At 35.0% G+C, this 22,564-nt stretch overlaps 1 protein-coding gene across 5 annotated transcripts in view; it reads left to right on the top strand.

The window, feature by feature from the left end:
* CCDC91 (coiled-coil domain containing 91) overlaps window positions 1–22,564 on the top strand; it is a 378,569-nt gene that overhangs the window by 270,226 nt on the left and 85,779 nt on the right. For all 5 annotated transcript variants that reach the window (XM_046013621.1, XM_046013618.1, XM_046013619.1 and 2 more), the window contains exon 12: window positions 7,994–8,107. In XM_046013621.1, coding sequence (XP_045869577.1) covers window positions 7,994–8,107 — 114 coding nt within the window. The remainder of the gene's footprint in view (window positions 1–7,993; window positions 8,108–22,564) is intronic.

Genomic DNA, 22,564 nt, shown 5'->3' with positions numbered 1-22,564 from the left:
TAAATGTAGATACACACTCGTTTCCAGTAGATGAAACTTAATTCACCTCTGCTTGAGTATTGGCTGGGCTTAGTTGTTCATGTCTAATTGAATAAATTATGAAAGGGAAAAAAATGTTTTAACTTTATAGCCATAAAAACCTGGCAGATACCATGTTAACCAAATGATCAAGTTTCACACAGCCAGTGATAAATTATGTTTAAGGCCACACTCCCCTCATACGATATAATGAGAAGCATGCTTCATCTCTGTGGTATTCTTCCCCCAAATCAGAACCCTAGTCTAATTATGAGAAAAAAGAGATAAATCCAGATTTCTTCAAAATACCTGGAAAGTATTGTAAAGGAAAGACTGAGAAACTGTCAGAAATTAGAAGAGACTAATGAGATATGATGTCTGAATGCAACATTTTACCCTGGATTAATCCCGGAACAGAAAAAAGACATTAGTGGAAAACCTGGTGAAATACAAATAAAATCTATAATCTATCTATTGTTATCATGTGATGTTAATTTCTTTTTTAAAAATTAATTATTTTTATTAACATACAATGTGTTATTTGTCCCAAGGGTACAGGTCTGTGAATCATCAGGCTTACACATTTCACAACATTCACCATAGTGTGATGTTAATTTCTTATCTTGATAAATGTACCATAATTATGTAAGATGTTACTATTAGGGGAAATTGGGTGATATGTGTATGAGAACCCTTGTACTACCTTTGCAAGTTTCTGTAAGTCTAAAATTATTTCCAAGTAAAAAGTTTAATACATTTTTCCTAACACATCTTGTTAAAAAGAACACAGTATACTCGTTTTTGTCCACTCCCTTCTAAAACTCCACTGAAATAAAAACTAGTGAAATGGAACCCTAAACTAGAAACTGAAAAGACCAGTATATATTGTTGAAACTCCTAAAGGCTTGTTTGTGGCACCAGAAACTTCTGGATGTGGGAATGAAGGGGAGAACTCAACTAGAAGGAAAGATTGTTAAGTCTGTTTAATAAACAGGCCCCCACACATTTTTTCCACTTCTGACAGAAACCTTGGGTTAATTCTCTGGAAAAAAATAAAATGTAGGATCTCTAGACCAGGGATAACCAAGGCAAAGTGGACATGGGGTTGGGGGGAAAGCAAGGTGAAAAGTTTCATACTACTTATGGAGAACCTTAGCCATTTTTCCAACCCAGCTCTCAGAATGCCTACAACCAGACAGGAAATTGGAAGAGTCTTTTCTGAGGAATTTAGACAGCCCAAGATAAAAAAGACCTAAATATATTGGTATCAGAAATTGCCCCAAGGAAACAACCGAGCCAGATTACTCTGCTATTAGGATCACAGTCCATAAACCACAACTGCAAGCACAGAGATGTTACTCAGCATTTTAGTGCTCTCCTCTTTAAACATGAGCAAATAGTCAAGTATGAACAGATAACTTCCCTGAAAAACGGAATAAAACACTCTGTAAAGTGTGGAAAGTTAAAAAGAAACTTGTTGAGGTTCTTAAAGGTAAGAGAAGATTTTACATCTATGAAACAGGAAGAGGATGCTATTTTTAAGCCAAATAAAAGATTAGAAATCTAAAATATACTAGAAAGTTAAAAAAAAAAAAAAGATGAAGTTGTAGAAGTCTTCCAGAGACAAGGGTATTAAAAAAAAAAAAACCCTCAAAAAACAAAAACAAAATAGGAGTGAAAAAAGTAGAAAATTAACCAGCTTAGGGGGTTCATTAGCTGAATCAAAGGATTCTTGAAAAACAGAAAATAGAATGCAAGAAATAATGTATTCTTAGTATTATTATTATTAAAGTAAATCTCCCAAATTGAAGGACATGAGTTTTTCATGAAGAGCATGAGATTGTAAGACCTAAGTTTCTAAATAGACCTATAACTAGGTTTGTCATGAAATTTTTGATAAATGGGGATAAAGAACATGTGTAAGACTTCTTAGAGAAGAAAAAAACTTACACAATTGAAGAGGGATCAGAATCAAACTTCTCGGGTGCCTGGGTGGCTCTGTTGTTAAGCAACTGCCTTCAGCTCAGGTCACAATCCTGGAGTCCCGGAAACAAGTCCCACATGGGGCTCCCATCTCCATGGGGAGTCTGCTTCCTCCCTCTGACCTTCTCGCTGCTCATGCTCTCTCACTGTCTCTCTCAAATAAAAAAATAAAATCTTTTAAAAAAAGAATCAAACTTCTCAAAAACCTTTAAAACTGAAAAAATTTCCAAGCTAGAAATCCACACTAAGCCAAACTATAAATTAAGTGTAAGGGTAGAACAAAGTCAGACAAAGGAAATATCAAAACTTTTATTTCCCATGCGCCTTTTCTCAAGAATCTCCTACAGGAGGTACTCTGTCAAAACAAAGGAGTAAACCAAGAAAGAAAAATTCAATGGTGTCCAGAAAGCTGGAGTTATAGTTCAAGAGCCATGTAGTGAATTTCCAGAAATATACCTGAGAGAGATCCAGGTTAGACAATTATGTAACAGACCTAGAGAACAACCAATCCAGTATGGAAATATGTCCAAGAGATCTGTCTTCAATGCAATAAACATAATAGAAGTCCTGATATCTTTGAATATACTGAGAAGAAGATATTTGGACAATTAGATAAGAATTTGAGGATCAGTTCATAATGCTTATTTGCTCAGGCCAATATAATGTGGCTGTAGTAACATAGGATCATCAGAAGATACTCTTTGGCAACTCTGTCCAGATGCTAGGTAACAATGCCTGAGCTAGTCTGCTAGAGCTTGGGAGATCACAAGAGAAACAAGCCTTCCTACCTGAGGCTACTCAGTAGTGGCAGCCATCTCAGCCCCAACAGTTGACTTCATGTGCATGGAAGACCCCAGTCAAGACTAAAAGTACTGTCCAGCTGTGTCCAGCCCAGTGGCCAACGTGGAGCATCATGACCTAAATCAGGGGTTGACAGTCTTTCTCTGTAGAGGATCATATAGTAATAATTATAGGGTTTATGGCCTATCAAGGCTTAATCAAGAATATTATGTAGGTGCTTACATAACAAGAGGGTAAAAACTTCACAAATTTTATTGATGAAATTCAAAATCTAATGATTATTTATTTTAGAGACAGCGCATGAGCAGGGGGAGGGGCAGAGGTAGAGAATCTCAAACAGACTTCCCACTGAGCATGGAGCCTGACGCAAGACTCGATCTCAGGATCCTGAGATCATGACTTGAGCCAAAAACCAAGAGTCAGACACTTAACCGACTGAGCCATTCAGATGCCCCAATAATATTTGTTAATAACATAAATCCAGTGACAATAGGATTTTCCTTGGGGAAGATAACATTTTGCTTAATTGTGGTTCAGAGTGAGATACACCTATCATGAAAAATGGCTGCAAAACTCATTAATGCTGATATGTTATGAGATTCTACATATATCATCTTTAAAAATGCCTAATGCAGGTAGATACTATCAAATATTGATATCTGTCAGTGAGCATATGATTTTAATTGAGCATATTCATTACATTATAGAATTAGGTTATTCTATTAATATTTTGATTGAGCTTATCACTACAGTGTAGGTTAATTACTTCCAGTTGAAAGTTGGGTGAAAGTTTCTCAACTGCACAGTAATTGGATTTTGAAATATAGACATACTATTTGTGTTTGCATCAATGTCTGAGAAGCACTGATGGAACTATAGTTTGAACTCATAAATTTGTATAGGAGTGGAAGTCTCAATTTTACTAACAGTAAGGCAGCTTGACTTGACTCATGATTCAAACACTCATTTTTAAAGGTACATTTTCACAACCATGTGCAACATTTTAAATAATCTTTAATTATGAAATATGCATACATCGTGTATTAAAAAAAAAAAAACACACAGTTGCTCCAGAGAATTTCTGATACTATGGTTTATAGCCCACAAACCAGAATTGAGTTGATTGCTGAAATTTGTTCCATAAATAATTTAACTGTATTTATAATCCTTAACTAAATTACCCTGAAAAAGAACAAACACTGCAGATCATTTATTAGTTCATGATCCTACGATTACTGAAATGTATGGTAGGTTAATGGAAACTAAAGCATAGCTATACTTCTGAGCAATAAGGATAAATTAAAACTCTTAAATAAAATGTCACATAAACCTTTAGCCCTAAATGATATTCATCATGATGTATTTAATTGTTATAGCATAGAAACTGATTCCTAATCATTCAGTTTTTAAAGAAATTAGTATATAGAACTCTTTTCCACATTTAAAAACTAGCTGTGTAATCATTTGGATATGATTTCTTGCAGAGATCTTATTTTTTATTGCATATATTTTAGATAAAAATATTTAAGATAGGATGAGAAACATAACTGATATATTTTGACAGATCGCAACATATATGCAAATGGATGTCCCTCCAAACTATTGGCCTTACAGTGGTGGTTCTCAGTAGGCGGCAATCTAGTGAGTAGAGGTCAGAGATCCTGCTCACCCCGGGACATCCCCCCACATCTCCCAGCAAAGAATCATCAATCGTGCTGAGGCTGAGAAACCTGCCTTACAGAATATACCGTGTTCCAGTGGCGTAACCATTCCTAAAATATTCTGGAAAATACTCCTTATAATTGCCTATTTGAATATACTCACTGGTGGCAAATCTTCATTCCTTGTGAGGTATATTTTATCTTAGACCGATCCTCGTGTCTCATAGGGAATTCAACTAATTCAGAATTTGGTCTGGTTAGAAAATGGATGGCTTAACCTTTACTTTTTATATTATAATCAAAAGAATGTATTTATTGGCAAGTATTTTTTAAGGATGGATTTCACAACCTTGACTATCACCGAATTTTCAACTGGAGAGGAGAGTTGAATTAAGGAATTTTTTTTTGAAAATGGTTCTTTATCAGCTCAGAAAGCAAAGAGGAGCCTCAAAAATGTGGATTGAGCAGATAATAAACTCTACACCCCCCAAAAGCCAATGAAAGAATAGATTAGCTAATTCCTCATGTTTTTTCTGGATATATCCCTTTTGTTTAAATTGAGGTTTTTGCTTTCAAACAAACAAATCTGGTCGCATTTACTGGTATGACCCTTGCTACATGGAAATTCTGGTTGATATTTAGTGTGACATGGATTTGTCTTTTACATTCAAATAATCCAGGTCTACAGTTCTTATCTGCAGTTCTAAAATTCCAGAAGCTCTGAAAGCTAAGGATTTTATAACTCAACTATTGGCAAAACCTGACCTGAACTGATGTAAAGCTTTTTATACTTTTAATTTATCCACTCTCTACTCTAGAACTATTTTTTTTTCTTAATGTTTTTTTTTCCCTTTTTATTAATTTTTTCAACGTAACAGTATTCATTCTTTTTGCACAACACCCAGTGCTCCATGCAAAACGTGCCCTCCCCATCACCCACCACCTGTTCCCCCAACCTCCCACCCCTGACCCTTCAAAACCCTCAGGTTGTTTTTCAGAGTCCATAGTCTCTCATGGTTCGCCTCCCCTCCCCAATGTCCATAGCCCGCTCCCCCTCTCCCAATCCCACCTCCCCCCAGCAACCCCCAGTTTGTTTTGTGAGATTAAGAGTCATTTATGGTTTGTCTCCCTCCCAATCCCATCTTGTTTCATTTATTCTTCTCCTATCCTCCTACCCCCCCCATGTTGCTTCTCCATGTCCTCATATCAGGGAGATCATATGATAGTTGTCTTTCTCCGATTGACTTATTTCACTAAGCATGATACGGATCAAGAAGATGTGGTGTATATACACAATGGAATACTATGCAGCCATCAAAAGAAATGAAATCTTGCCATTTGCGACGACGTGGATGGTACTCTAGAACTATTAATGTGTTATATTTCAGGGGCTTAGTAATGTATTTTGCCTTTCCAAAATATGAAAATTTTCAAAGTTCAAATTAGTGTGAAACCAGTAAGAATTCTAATAGTAGGTGATTTTAGTTTAAATAATTTTATTGGTTCTCATTTTTGTCTTCATAGGTTTTCAACTTTAATCTTTACAAATAATTAAGGAAACAACAGTACTCTATTATTTTATCAATGGAACTAAAGCTTAATATATTCAGTGATTGAAGATAAAATGGTAACCATTTTTCAAAGTTACTGCCATTATAGGAATTTGCAGATTCGTGACTTCGTTGTCTGTTTTAATAAATGAACCCAAAAAAACTTATGAGCATACCAGTATTGAAGTGGAATGAGGAGATATGATCAGGCAGATGATAAAAGATGATATGTATGCTCCTAATATTTCTATGAGACATGCTGAATACCAGATAATAATCTTTTTAAAATACAGAATAAATTTAGATGTCATTCTCCCTCAAATAAGTGAAGGTTTAAAGAACTAATGGGATTCTGGGGCACCTGGGTGGCTGAGTCATTAAAGTCTGCCTTTGGCTCAGGTCATGATCCCAGGGTCCTGGGGATCGAGACCCTCATCGGGCTCCCTGCTTGGCAGGAAGCCTGCTTCTCCCTCTCCCCCTCCCCCTGCTTGTGTTCCCTTCCTTGCTATGTCTCTCTCTCTCTCTCAAAATAAATAAATAAAATCTTTTAAAAAAAACAACACAGTAATGGGACTAAATGTAATCTAGGACGTAAGAAAATAGTCACTTCCATGGACTGCTTACTGAACAAAAATGTGTACAAAAGGTCAGAGGCTATAAGAGAACTCAAAAATTACATACTTTGGCCAAAATGATTCTACTTCTTGAAGTCATCTACAGAAATATCTAACATGCACCACAAAAATACATATATGGATGCTTAGCACTGCTTTATTTTATTAAAAACAACCATAACACACATGAATAAGGACTGATAAAATAAATTCTTGCATATCCATGCAATGGAATGTAAATCATATTATGAAGGAAAGTATCATGGGTTAAAGTATTCAAAATATATTTTAAGTGTAAAATACCAGTTAGAAAATAGTATGTACAGTTTGAGCCCCACCTTCTTTATACCCAAGTATGTAGATATGTGTATATTGTTTTGTGTTCATAATTTTCTGCATTTTCAAATTTTCTGCAGTAAACATATCCACAGCAGGAAATTCTTTACATTATTTCATATTTCCTGGGTTATATGCACATATTTAAAATAATTAGGAAAAAAACAAACAAAAGTAAGCATTCACTAAAAAGTAAAGAGTCCTCAAGACTAACAGCATGAAGCAAATACTCCCACAAAATTTTAAGGCATTTTCTAACTGGTCGCCTGAAAAGAAGGATGCTGCCTATATAGATAAGTGCAAGTTAAAGAAGTTTATTTTGTGGCATTCATCCAATCCATGATATGCTATGTTAACAGAAAGTATACTTTCTGAAAAGTGTACTTGTTTTTCAGAATTTTAGCCTTTTTTTCTCCTTATCTGAAATTCTGAAATCTCCGAGGTACTTGATTACAATTTCAGTAAAATAGGAAGTACCACTTTTCTCCCCAGATTCCTCATGTCAAATATTAGCACACAGGGTGGAATTTTTACCTCTTATTCATGGTGTCCAGCTCTCAACATCTTAACCTGGCAGAAGGACCAAACTAGCTGTAAATCTTCACCCAGACCACACTTGATTACTGTATGATGGGAAAATTAAACGTGAATAAAACAGCTAGAGCATTAGGGTGTTCTTGGAAGAATAAACACAAGTTGGAAGTCTTATGTGGATAGTGCAAAGTACAGGAAGGCAATCAATCATGTAAACATCAAATGAAAGGTTGGTAAGGAAGCCATTGGAGTCTGTCAGGCGCTCCCTGCAATAAATGGCTTATTCCATTCCTTTTCCCTTTCACTCAGTTTAGAAAAATGAATTCTGTGGAATCTCTAACATCCTAAAAGATTTTACAAATTTTTATTGCTGTTTAAAGATACACTTTGGAATGAACTGAACCCATGGCTGAGGAGTTTTAAGTTTATACGAAATGGACACAAACATGTCCTAATGCATACCTCCCTGACTTTTTTTCCTTCCTCCCACAAACAGGAAACTGTTAAGGCAGCAATAATAGAAGAGCAAAAGCGAAGTGAAAAGGCTGTGGAAGAGGCAGTGAAGAGAACAAGAGATGAATTGATAGAGTATGTGAAAGAACAGAAAAGAGTAAGTATTCCTGAAGGTTTTTACTTTGTGCTTCCATAAACTGAAACTTTGACTTTCACGCAGAAACATGACATTTTAAAATAGTTAAAATGTCCTTTGTCATCTAATTTAAGAATCTCCAAGATTCTTTTTGTGATATAATTATATATTCTGATATTTTTAAACATAAATTCCATCTGTCAACAAAAAGCAACGCTTCTTGCTAGACTCCTAGAAATGACCTATAGCATTTCCAGTGTAATTATCTCATGAAGAAAATAGGCAGTTTTAGATTTTTAGGTTTGTTTTTTTTTTTTGCCATAAGTTTGTTAATTTCTTACACTAGTTGTTGAAATTTACATACTCCCTTTAGGCCTTCGATGTTAACACTACTGTGGTTCTAGTAGTTTCCAGCACAGTTAGCAAATTAAGCTTCTTCTGTCATAGTTCCATTTCAGTAACATAATTCAGAATATACTTCAAAGAATTCAGAATACATATTGAAGCTTTACAAAATAAATGTCACTTTACTGCAGTGTGGTCTTATCAAGGTATAAGTTTGAGCAGTGGCTGAAAATAGTGGGTGAAACTTGATTTGTAGTCTTTTCAACAAATCTTTAGTCTTAAGTAATACCCAAGATAAGAAACACATAAGATGTTTAATGTAATCTCTGTAATAAACATATTCTAATATGGAGCATGGTAAGTCATAGAATAAATTTTCTTATACACAATGTTTTATCTTTTATCTATGTTCGGTATAACATGTTATATATTACGGAAGTAATATATTTAAGGATGATAAAAATATAATATTAGGTATAAATATGTAATATAAGCATTAGCATTTACCATGTGTGTTATGTAATATGTAATAAAAATAAAAAGCATGAGACAGTGTGTGTATGAGGAAATCTGACACATGATATCTAAACTCAATTGGTGATCAAATGGCAAACTAAATAGAAACTGTAAGATTGCCCTTCAGTTAGCAGTTAAGTATAAGGCTAGAAGTACAGTAAAAGCATGTGACACCAACTTAATTCCACACCGTTTATTTGAAGTCAAATTTTATATGATAAAAGGAACACTCTTCCCCTCAATAGCTACCATTAGGTTTCAACAAAGGAGAATTTGTCAGCTGAGTAAAAATTGCTAATGAAGCTTTCCAGGTGAATTATCCATTCATAGACGCATTTTGTATGGGATTAAATTTTTGTGCATGTTTTCCAGGTGTTTTTAAAAGCAGTTTCACCCAAATAAATTCCCGATAGGTGCCTCACCTTCTGAAGAGAAAACTCTGGGCCAAAAATAGTTGACTTTTTAGGAAGTAGTATATATTCTCAGAAAATTGCTACTTCCATATGCCTCCCCAAAATGCTTATTTTCAATAGTCTGGTTTAAAACTAGTCATGCAGCAAAGGAATTAGAGATGCTTTCCACATATCTACAGCAATTGTAGTAGTGAAAGAACACAGACTTCAAATAAACTCAGGATGTCTTGTGGGTATATCCTTTTCTATCAGGTTTTCTTAATAATATATGACCAATCTTTACTTGAGCTCTAAATCAGGACAAGAGATTATAGAACCAAGCAAACCCATTCATAACATTATTTTAGATTAGTATTTTTTATCAAAATGGAAGATTTTTTCTTAAAAAAATTGAAAATTCTATTACTTTCCCATCAAAAAGGGTCACGTGGCTTCCATAAGAAATGTTTAAGATGAGAGCAAGAAATGCCTTTTTAGGAGTTATCTGGTCCCTATGTGAGCAAATTAACTCTTGAAGAGGATTGACAATGAACTCTGCCGATTTAATCTCTGTGTTCTTACAAATCCTATTAAAGAATTAGTATTCATTTGTATTAGATAAACCAGTTCTCACATGTAGAAACATTCGTTAAATAACAACAAAATCAGGGCATTTGATTCTATTTGCACCAATGTTCAGCTTCTTTATGCTTGTTCCTGTATGTGGTAAGGGGAATAAGTGTAATACCTCCTTACAGAATTGTCCCTAATAATAAACATAAAATAAAATAGAACAGCTTACATAAGGACTCAGTAATATGTGCTATGATTTTTATCATTTTTACTGCATTATTAAGGGGGGAAAAAAACCAGAAACTCCTTTACTAATGAGAAATGTGCTTTTCAGATTAATATTTGGCATTCTCTTTCTTCTGAAGTTTACAATATGTGATTCTAAAAGTTTATTCCATTCTTATTACTAGATTCACAGAAGATTAGAACTGATTTAATCAGTATGGTAGTAGGAAGTTTATTACTTCCACTTAGGGATTTGGGAGTTGTTTTTATAACACATTGTGGAATACTTTTAATATTTGAATGTTTCCATCTTTTCAAACAGAAAAGCTATAAAAAAGGAAAATGGGTAAAATATCTGAAATGGAGCACCAACTAATTACTAGACCTCTTTTTTATATAACTTTTCAAAAATTCAGATTCCCTATACTCTTCTTCTTTCCAAAACTGGATTTCAGTATTTCAAGTTAATTTGTATGAATATCTTTGGGCTTGGAAGTTTTTCACAAAAAATAAGATATCTCATAGCTTATAAAGTCATAGAAGAAACAAAAGTTTTTTAGCAAATTCATAATCTTCTTGTCTCTTTCCAAAAGACTAAATTAGGGCAACTCATCTCTACTTCTTCCTTTGTAAGATGGATTTCTATTTGCATCAGAGAAGAACACTTTTCCAGAACAAAAATTTTCCTTTCTCCTCTCCAGCTTTTTTTAACTAGAGAGTCAACTTGAGATTTTTAGCATTAGACACCTCAAAAGCCCTATAGACCTTAGTTCCAACTGGGCTTACATTCCAGTCTGTGAAGTAATCTTCCCCTTTTGAAGTTTTCAGAAATCTTTGAAGGAAGAAGCCTAATGTTGTGTTAGTTCCTGTCTTTATATGTCTTTTGTCCTAAACAATTTTTCCTTTGACATCATCTTACCCTTACCAAATTCTCTAAAAGGCTGAAATGAAGACTCTTTTCCCTACATCTTTCCCTTTTGCCTTTACTTTTAAAAGATAGTGAAACACAGAATGAAAAATCCAAATGCTTAACTTTTCAAATAACTTGTCCTAAATATAAGATGTAGGAGAATCACATATAACCATAGTGGATATTGTTGCTTTTTCTGTGTGTCTGCAGTCAACAAGTTTTTAATCAGTTAGCCAGTCCTTTTAGGTATTACAATTATACCAAGAATTAGAATTAAAATTACACAAGAATTAGAATTATAATGAGAAAATGTTTTACTTTTAAATGCCATTTACCAGTTTTCCTTAAATCAATAGAGATATCATCAAATTTTATAAATACTATTCATCTGGTCTAAATATCTTCAGTAGGACAAAGGGGCTACCTATACATGTACTAATCAAGTGAATTATAATTTACACTGAAATTGCATACTAAATTATTTACTAAGTTGGATATATAGTACTTATATTTTTAGTCCAATTCATAATAATAATCAAAAATTAGTATGGAATCAATATATGCAAAGTGAGCTTTTTAAATGTTCAACCAGGAAAATAATTCAGATTAATAATGGATCTGTCCAGTGATAAAAATGACTTTCTTTTAAGTATTCTAAGTAATAGGGATTTTTTTTAATCCTATAAAATCTATCTTGTTAAGTCCAGAAAAAATAATTATTATATTGCATTCATAGTTAGCATAGAATTGAAAAGCTGCTGTTTTGTAGCCTCAAACTCTCATAAATTTTCCCTGAGTTGATAAAAGTTGTCTGTTTTTTTTAAAGATTTATTTATTTATTTGAGAGCGTGAGCACATACATGTGCACAGGGAGGGGCAGAAGAAGTGAGAGGATCTCAAGCATGCTCCCTGCTGAGCATGGAGCCCCATCTGGGGCTCCATCTCACCACCCTGAGATCATGACCTGAGCTGAAATCAAGAGTCAGTTGCTTAACCAACTGAGCCACACAGGTGCCCCCGAAATTGTCTAATTTTTTAATAAATCTAGAAATCTTCATTATAATTTGTACAATCCAAAGAAGAGGTAAATAGGAAAACCTGAAAAGATTTTTAAATATATTTAATTTGAGGCAAAAGGCAAGTCAACTAGGTATCTTCAAGTGTAGTGATTTTCACTGGGAAGGCCATAACTGTATTTTATTAAAATTTAAATTTTGTTCCAAACTCTCTTGAATCATTATCAGTTCTACATAAGAGGTTGCAAACTGTAACCCCTGGTTCAAATCTGGTTTGCTACTTGTTTTTGTAAATAAAGTTTTATTGAAACATGCAGCCATACCCATTCACTTATGTATAATTTTTTAGCTAGTTTTGTGATGCAGCAGCAGGCCAGTTTGAGATTCTATCAGGACCATATAATGCAAAATATTTATCATCTGACCCTTTTAGGGAAAGCTTATCAACTCCTGTTCTATATCAAAATCCTCTTGTGGGGAAAATTTTTCCTATCAGGCCTTTGAAATGTTTATTCTTTCCTTATGCCTCATTGTAACTAGACAGTTGAAATTCCATAGGTGCCAATCTGGGAAAGATTTTTCTCTCAGTATTAATTATCAGGTAAGGTATTATTATAATATATTAAATCTGGTGATGAGTGCCATAAACTGTATTTTAGACTAAAGGAGGTTATAGAAAAATGATATAGGAAAGACCACATCCCTTGACACTTCCCTAGGGAGGAGAATTTGTGGTTTAAAATGACCTATGGACCTTGGACTAGAATGGAGTGTTCCAACCCATCCCACAAGTTAAGACTGTTACACATGAGCTTGCTATGAGGGAGGAAGTGTGAATAATATTCAGCAAGCAACAACTACTCACAGCCAAGCAGTGATTCCTAAAAAATAAAATCTTGTCCAAATGTAATAAAAGATTATTATTTTTTCCTCTTAAGAACCAGAATTATGGCCTGTGTTTTCTAAGTCACCTCCAGGAAAATAATCTTCACTTTAGAGGATCCTTTTAATTTAGATCTTTAGAGAAAACTAAGAAGCAGTTATCTTCACTTCAAAGTTTTTGTGGTCAAGGCATTGTCAGAATTTCTTAATTTTGAAAGGACTCTTTCAATCCAGTTTTGGTACATATTCTTGAGTATTTGCATCTCTAATTATTAAAAGGTAGTATTCAGCCAAAATGAACTTTGTGATCAGTTCTACAGTTATTTGAATTAAATATGATTTCAAGACAGTTATTTAATATCTTATGGTACCTTACTTTTCTCCTCTTAATAATATGGAAGTTGCACCGTCTGACCTCTGATGTCTCTACAACTCTGAAATCTATCAACACTATGCGTCACATTTTCCCTGACAACTGATAAATCTTCCGAGGGGTTTTGAATTCTTGGCATAAATAAGTTGCATCATACTAGTTCTTTTATACATTATTTGTGCATTAGCATGGAAAATGACACTTTCTGGCATTCCCCAGCCTTCTGCCTCATTTTCATTCCAATTAATTAGCCTAATGAACTCACTCGTACTCATTCTGGGGCAGGCTGTATATTGCCTAGGCAAGAAGCATCTACCCTTATAACTTTTGGTTTAGGTCTCATAAATGAAAGTGCTTTTATCTGACCAAGGCATATTAAAATCAATAACCCCTCACGTGTACTTGTTGTCCTTTCATTCATACTTCATTTTTTGATGCCAAAGGGAATTAAACCTACTCCATACTACCTGTATTTCAGGTTAACCCACACACACAAAAAAATTTACCCATCAAACTTTTAAAATTTCATCCATTTCAAATGGTACAATAACAAATACATAGAAAGACATTTAGATTTGGAAATAGCCAGTGCAAATCATTTTACCAATTGTTATTTCACTGGGTCATAAATTTGTCCTTTCTAAATTTAAAGAATAGAAAACTTAATTCAGAAGGGATTAGTGAAACCAATGAGGTGAATAGGTTTTAAAATGTGTTTTAGCTTATATAGATGTGCTCTAAAAAAATTACTTACTTTTTTTATCTTAGAATCTTTGAAAACTTATTTCATACATTATACCTTAAAATAAAATTTGTTGCCATTCTCCACTTTATATTTTAACAGTCTTCATGATCCCCTTCCTTATTTTGCCATAGTCAGTTGCATAAGCATAACCTTGAAAAAGTTTGTTGACACATGAACGACCGTGGTTTCTGGTGAGGCAGATCCACTATTGATCATTTCCATTCAGCAGTGGGGTAATTGAAAAGATATTATAGATATAACTTAATGCTTACATCAAAGCCCATTGTATCTCTTTCAGGAAATAACATATGTTCTAACTTAGAATTAAAATGACCATTTATGTATGTACACATAAGAACTAATTAGGTACAGTAATTAATGTGACCTTCAGCTGTTTGGGGGATAGCATTTTGTTTAAAGAAAAACAGAATTTCTAAATCAAAATACATTAAGTGTAAATACTTGTGTTGGGGTCATTTAGTGTCTAAAAATGTTAATCTGTTTGTGTAGTAATTTGAAGTATTCATTTAAATAATTACTCATTCACGTCTTAAATTATCACAATGACAATTTGCTTTATTCTTCACTGAAAGGTTTTAACTTTTTCTTAAATATTCAGATGACTTTTCTCCATTGGTGCACTATATTAAAGTTCCTAAAATTTAGATGGTGGTAAGAATTGATTCAAATCAAGGACAGATCAACAAAATCAAAGTGTCAATTTTGAGTCATAGATTATGGCAGTTCGGAATTGAGACACTTGATGGCTATACTATCATTGAAGGCCTATAAGTTAGGTATCATTTTTGAGATGGGCCATACCAACTGAACAACTGAAGCTTTTACTCAGAATGGCTAGATACCTCATAATATAAATGATGAACAACTGGCCCAGAAGGAAAACCAGAGGTCAGACCTAGAGGAAGCACTAATTTCAAAGACCTCAAAATTGAAATGATGATTCCAGGCACTAGTCTAAGGATAGTGTGTGTGTGTGTGTGTGTGTGTGTGTGTGTGTGTGTGTGTGTGTGTGTATGCGCACACATTACTCTCAAGAATATTTCATGATCACAAGTCATAAAACTAGAAAGTGATAGTCTGGCTCTGAAGTCTGAGCTATTAACCAGCAGTCTAGCTCTGTGGGCAAGATGCAGCAATAAAGAATAGGGACAAGAATTTGTGAATAGGTCAGAAATGAAAATTTCAGGTTAAAAAGCTAAGAACAAGAGGGTAACGGGGACCCATGTTTCTGTTTCGTTAGCTGTATGGCACTGCGTGGTATCTATCATATCAAATAGTGGTGGAGGACTAGAAGCAACAAGTTCTTTAAAAAGCTAAAAGTCTTGCTTTGGAAGGAAAGTATAAAAGCATATTAAGTAACTATGTAAAGGCAAAATGATAGCTTGAAGCAATAGTAAACACCATAATATATGGAGTGCTTGGATAAAGGTCAAAAGCATTCTGCTTACATAATTGCAATAGAAATCCAGAAGATCGTTGAAGACTAGGGTGATCAAGGATGGGTTTTTCTTTATTTTGGTTGAATGGAAACTAAAATATGGACTAGGCTATATGGTAAAAATAGGATGGATAATAGTATGTGAGAAACCAAAGGATTTAATCCCTTATAGAAATAAGCTAATTTATAAAGATTTTTTGTTAAAAAGTCCATTAAATCTTGCTATACCTTTTGGTTGCAATTCTAGAATGTCTTGTTTCATTAAGCTCAGATTATTGGGAGCAGTGGGGATGGAAATTTTATGTTGATTTACCCTTCAGCCAATCTTAGAACTTAAAAAGCATTTAGTCATTCCTGTACTATTTATGAGGGGTCTCCAGTTTCCCTCACTGTGCTGCTCCAGCCACAACTGTTAACTATTTAGGAAGAAAAGAGGGGCAAAGGGGTATTCCAATGGCCAACATCTTGATCTATCCAGTTATCTAAACAGCACGCTTCTGAGTGTGCCTTTGCTATTCCATCCTAGGTTGTGTACTGTGAAGTTTGTCTAAGTGTTTTTTCCATTCTCTAAAGAAATGTTGAACATCTTTAATAGTCTGAGCACTGTGCACAGGACTGTGCTCAGATAAATGAGATAACCAGAACTTAAACCTTTGTATCAATAATAATAATAATAATAATAATAATAATAGAATATTTATTTAGTAACTAAAATTTATAAAGGTTCTTACATATACTGTTTGATTCTTATAATCAGCTGCATGGTTATTATGCTGCTTTTACAAACCAGAAAATTAAAGAGTTGGTAGAGATGTCTACTCTTCCAAGGTTTCTTCTAGTAAATAGTACCGTCAAGACTTGAATTTTCCTATTCTTCATTCTGTACTCTTTCCTGTGCATCACACCAACTAGCCTTGTCAACTTCCTTTATAGTGGCAGTTTCATTGTGCTGCCTGGGGTGAAGCCAGTATCCGAAGAGGATTATCAAAACCTGTAGTTGTTAGGACCAGTGAAGAGGTACAGCCCCGACACAGCTAAGAGAACTGGAAGGGCATGAGATACACAATAATAGAGAAAAGATCCTGAAAACAGGAGCCCACATTCTACTACTGTCTTCTTCTCTTATGGTCTTTTCACTGTAGAACTGTGCCCAGTTTTGAGTTCCATATTTAGGAAAAAATATTGGCATTTTCATGGAAATCAGAGTTCTTAGAGTGAGCTATTGAGGATATAACCTAGGAGAAGGAGTTTGAAAGATCTGAGGTTGTTCAACTGAAGAAAAAGTTACTGTGGGAATTCAATAATGTAGAAACCCAGAAAAGATGATATTAATATGATCTTACTATTAATAGAATATGTAAAAATGTCCAACTTGGGTGGAATCTAGGTTGTTGACTTGGAATGTTCTATATCAGAAAACAGTACAAAACAACCATTAATGAGTGCCATTTGTCCAAAATACCATGGTAGCTGCTTTATTTACACTGTTTCTCATAATTGTCAAAACAACCCTAAATAATATCTGCACTTTACCAACAAGGAGAATTGAGAGTGATATTTGATAACCGCCCAAGATCAGTAGAAAAGAGAATTAAGATTTTTAGCTTGGTTCTGTCTGACTGCAGACCATGTAGGGAGATTTCCCAGTAACAGTACTAAAGTCTGGTTAGATAATTTGCTTTACATGTTATTTTTCAGACACTGTTCTAGGATTATCAGTTTCTCCATTAGCAGGCTTTTAATACATCTTTCTACTTGTACAGGCTTCATCAGATAAATTAGAGGAATCAGCTCCATCCAGACAAATTAGAAAAGCAGAAAAGCCTGGAGAGTGTGAAGGCACACACACCTCACTTAGGAAATTGCAATTATGTATTGCATATGATTTGTAACTTATTCTTAAGTAGATTTTTTTATTTTTAAGTAGATTTTTCACCTGTCATGAACTTTTTTTTAAAAGATTTTATTTATTTATTTGACAGAGAGATCACAAGTAAGCAGAGAGGCAGGCGGAGAGGGGGAAGCAGACTCCCCACTGATCAGAGAGCCCTACGTGGGGCTCGATCCCAGAACCCCAGGACCCTGACCCGAACTTAAGGCAGAGGCTTAACCAACTGAGCCACTCAGCACCCCATGTCATGAACTTTTGAGTACCCTAGCAAAGACTATTGGTTTAGATTATTTTTTTTTAAAGATTTTATTTATTTATTTGACAGAGAGAGATCACAAGTAGACAGAGAGGCAGGCAGAGAGAGAGAGAGGGAAGCAGGCTCCCCACTGAGCAGAGAGCCCAATGCGGGACTCGATCCCAGGACCCTAAGATCATGATCTGAGCCAAAGGCAGCGGCTTAACCCACTGAGCCACCCAGGCGCCCAGATTATTTTAAATATTATTTCATTCCTACAGGGTTTTAAGGTTTAGATTTACATAAAAAACAGGACTTGTGTTTTCCTGATTTTATTAGGAAATATTAGGTGGTGATAAAAGATTGACAAAGTCTTAAAATGAGGTTTTAAGCATGTATGAATTGGGCTATGAAGTTAAAACCACCACCAGCTTATATAATAGCAGTGATAAGGTAACAATAAGTTTGTCTTGCCTTTTTGAAAACCAGTCTAACTTTACTATTCTGTATTATAATTATACTGTATTTAAAGTTTATGTTAACACTGTGTTTAAAACTAAAACCCTTAGCCTATTCTTTTTAGTTCTCATTAAAGTCCTTATGGGTATATTCTTGGAATTAGTACACATTTCTACTCACATACAGGCTAATGCCAAACTCCCTTAAAATTATACTTCCTCTAGGAATTAAAAAATGAAACAAAAGTAACATGTCAGAGTTATTTCAGTCCTTTAAAAATGAAACAAAAGTAATATGTCAGAGTTATTTCAGTCCTTTAAAATAGATCCAAATATACAAGTCATTATTGCAAACAAGTTTTTTTATTTAGCAAATTAAGAAAACTGAGTCATGATCCCAACATAAGCTTTTTGAAAACCGGTTTTGTTAAATTTTGGAGTTATGTTGGCATGGATAATATTTTCTTTTAATTTCATTTGATTCTATTTCAGTATGGAGCTAAGCTGTATAATCCTTGTATTTACTTCTCTGATACTTCTTAGTGGCTCTCAATTCTTAATTCTATCTTGCTAGGTAGAGAGAAGAAAGTACTGTCATTTACAAGAAAGATACAAAGATTGAACAATGACCATCCAGGCCTTGCATTAATATCTACAAGAGCATCTTGTGAAACATTTACAAATATAATGACTTTCTCTGTGTACTTTAAACAATTAGACCATAGACATTATAGGGTTGTGTAGGTTTATTCCATAATAGGTTAATGTTCTTTGTATTATCCTGCATATTTATGAATATCTGTTGCTTCCCATTCTTTGACTTATTTTTCAGATATATAAATTGTTAAAAGATGAGTTATTTTTCATGTGCTGCTTTTTAACTGAAACTTCTAAAATGACTGTTTTCTTCCTTTCTTTATCAAAGTCTCTTTCAGTACAAAGGAGATTATATTATTACTAAAAGATACTTGATAGTTGTTAAATTTAAAGTACTTGATTTATTATATAGTTGTTTTCCATCATATGTATCTCCTCTGCCATCAGTTCTTTCCTTTGAAAAAATAGCAAAAATAACAATTTGGTTTGTAACTAATAGTGCCTTGGAAACAGCATGAAAAAATCATTTTCTAAGAGATGCGGTATTTTTCTTCTCATATGAAAACAGAGAAAACCTCCTTGACATTCTGTTCATTGCTGATTCATATGCACTGACATGACCTCTCTGTGCTCCTGTTTTGCTTTGGAAGCTTTGTGCTCACTCTTTAAAGGAAGTCCAATTATTCAATACATGTGAACTCGAGTCTGTAACAGAGAGGAAACGGATACATCATTTATTATCATCACATTATTTTTGAAAGAAATCCATTAGATTATGGGTGAATCACATGTCTGACTTAGTCTTTGAGCAAATTGTCAGACAATTTTTCTTATTTTTTTAAAATAAGAATATTAAATGGATAGACAAGACATAATTTTACTTTTCTTTCTGTGGGATTGATGTACCATTGTATATCTCTTCATCTTATTTCTCTTTTTGAAGATATTTACTATCCTATATTCTTTTTCTAGAAGTTTTTCATTCATTCTCCTCATTATTGATTGGTTCAGCTGAGTTTCCATGCATGAGATTCCATAATTCTTAGTTTTATACATAAAGCTGCAACATTCACATGAATTTACCCTCTTAACTAATTTTTATCACTGCATCCCTTTAGCAGAGGGTTTAAGATTAACCTAATTAAGATCCTATAAATATGTGACAGGTTGTTGGTCTATTTGAAAACTGTGTATTTTTTAACTTCAGATTGAATTCCTAATTTTGTACAACAGAGGTTGACTCTGACCAATTAGGCATAAAAGGAGTTTATTTATTAAGAGGTTATTGGGTTGGGAGAAATAGGCTTGTAAGCTCAGCTTTTAAAAGGAAAGCCCAAAACCATGACATAGAATTGACCTAATGAGGAAATCCCATTGATGCTGCTGACCCACCAAATGCCCCCCTCCCTACTCATTGCTTTCCCTTCCCCACTTAACACCACTACATCTCACAGCCTCTAGCTTTTGGCCCCCCAAACGAAAGTCTCTCCCTCCAACTCTCACCAGTTAAGAGGGTCCCTCACAGAGTTTCATTCATCAGGTTGTTTATTTCTTCTTGAAATCTCATGGGGGTACCCCTGATTGGTAGGCCTTTGATCACATTGCCTGTATGCTGGGTACAAAAAAGAAGCTAAGAAATACTCTTTGGGCATTCTACCTCGCAGTGACCAAACTTATAAGGATAGAATATTCCTGATATGTTAAGGGTTTTCACAAAATGCCAAAATAAGAAAATATGGCATATGTATACTATCATTCATTGCTTATCTATTCAATATCAGCTTTTACCCTTTGTCAGTACTTAAACCTAACCTTTAAAATATACCGTTCTTCCATACTTAGCCTTATTAACAGTAACATTAAGTAAAATAATAACAAAATACTTCAGCTGTCCTTTATAAAAATAAAATGTGTTCACAAAAGGAATGGCCTAGAGTCTCTTGTAGCAACCTACCACAAGGCGGTTGTAGCCGAGAGTGAGTGATTCCGATCATGGAACTTCTGCTTTTTCTTTCTCAAGTCTCATTCCATGTATGTCACAGTCACTTCGTATGGCCTGCTCCTGAGCATGCCTGATTTAACAGTTCAGTGAATCAGCTAAACCAAATTGACTTAGGGCATAATAGGTCACATTTATTGTTTCCAGTCTGATGCACAGACTCTAATAGCACTTGGTAATGAACTAAGTATGCCCTTTCAAAGAGACACGTTTCCTGCCTGATGACTTTGCTCCAAAACCTTAGTGATCTCTGCTGGGATTCCTCCATCAGAATTTGCCCCAGGCTCTATCTAGTACTGTGATAAAATACTGACAGTTCTAAATCCATTGAATCTGTTGGTCACAAAGGCCAGGTCAATGTTCTGTAGCCGGGATTAACTAGGAAGGCTCCTTTGTCCTTTTGTGCTCACTCAGCATCTTTCAGGTCACTTCATAAGTAGATCACAAAGCAAAATTCCCAGTGGGATATATATTATTTTCAAAAAGACCCACATACCACTGTGCTTCTTTCTTAATGCCAGGAGGTACAGTCAGTCACATACCTTTGTAGAGGTTATCCTGACATAACCAAGATCACAGGGCCCTCAGAAACTTCACTACGGTACAGCTCTGCTGTTTTCATAATGATGAAACTCCCCCCTCACTCCACGTATGTTGGACTTAGAGCTGTGTGTTACGTGTCTGCATGAAGGGGCTTGAATACTTGTCACTTCCTGCTTTCCAGGTCCTGGAGATGTAATGTCAGCGTTGTAGTTGTCCTGCATTTTGGTGAGACAGTACGGGTCTTTGTGAAATGTACTGTGGTTCAGAGCCAAGTAATTTGTATAACCCTAAGAGGAAATGATTTATTGCTCTATGAACACAGCTGTTGCAGGTGTTCTCTCTCCATTAGGGAAGGAGGAAAAAGTCAGGTGCAGATGGATAGCTGCATACCTGGCGCTGAGCGCTAGGGATGAATGTGCGTCTGTGGGAGTGGCTGCGTATGAGACGGCTCTCTGATGAAGCCTCTTGCCATCTCCTGTCCTTCCCCAGTGCCAGCTCCATACTCCGTGTGTTTAAGGTTCCACTGGGCTGGATGGGGGGCACATTTGGGTTAAAATTCCTCCCACTGGTCGTTTGATTCCCACAATCACCCTTTGTGACCACTAGTCCATAGTGGTGTTCTGGGTCCTCCGTCTTTTAGAGTTAGTTCAGAGCTGTTCTACAACAGTACCCCAAAGACCTGGTCTTTCCCTTCTGCAGTGCAGTTATGTTGATGCAAAAGGCCAGGGTGAGAGTTTACAGATTACACCTGTCATGTCATTACGATTCATGTCCTCAGGAACTTGGAGCTCTGAGTCTGCAAAGTGACTTAGGACTAGAAATTGGAATAGACATTACAAATTTTTGTTGTAGTGGCTCAAGTCAGGCCCCTCTGCACTAAACCCAAATATATTATAATTTTATTAAGTTGGGATTTTTCTGGATGCCTGTCTGGTATATGGATCATTTGATCCAGTAGCCAAAACCGATGGTCAGAGCAGGCCAGATCATTCTGATTACAACTTAACTCTCCTAACAAGAACAGTAACCTTCTCCTCCTACCTCTTGGATCTAAATTTATCTGCCTGAGGTCAGCCACCTGAGCATCCCACTGTCTACACTGAAAGCGGTGAGACCCAGGAACACTCCTAGTCCGTAAAAAGGTAGACAGTATTGTTCGCTGATGCTGCCTTTCCCCTCCCCGGGAACATTAGGGAATAGCTCTTGGCTGTGATTTTTGCCTTGAACTGAGAATTTGGAATTGTGAACATTTTGTTATCTTTTTATTTTTTATTTTTTATTTTTTTTAAAGATTTTATTTATTTATTTGACAGATAGAG

The sequence above is a fragment of the Meles meles genome, chromosome 7 (genome assembly GCF_922984935.1).
Source record: "Meles meles chromosome 7, mMelMel3.1 paternal haplotype, whole genome shotgun sequence".
In the NCBI taxonomy this organism is placed as follows: Eukaryota; Metazoa; Chordata; class Mammalia; order Carnivora; family Mustelidae; genus Meles; species Meles meles.
Note: the sequence above shows the minus strand (reverse complement) of the source record. Positions and strands in the feature narration are given on the sequence as shown.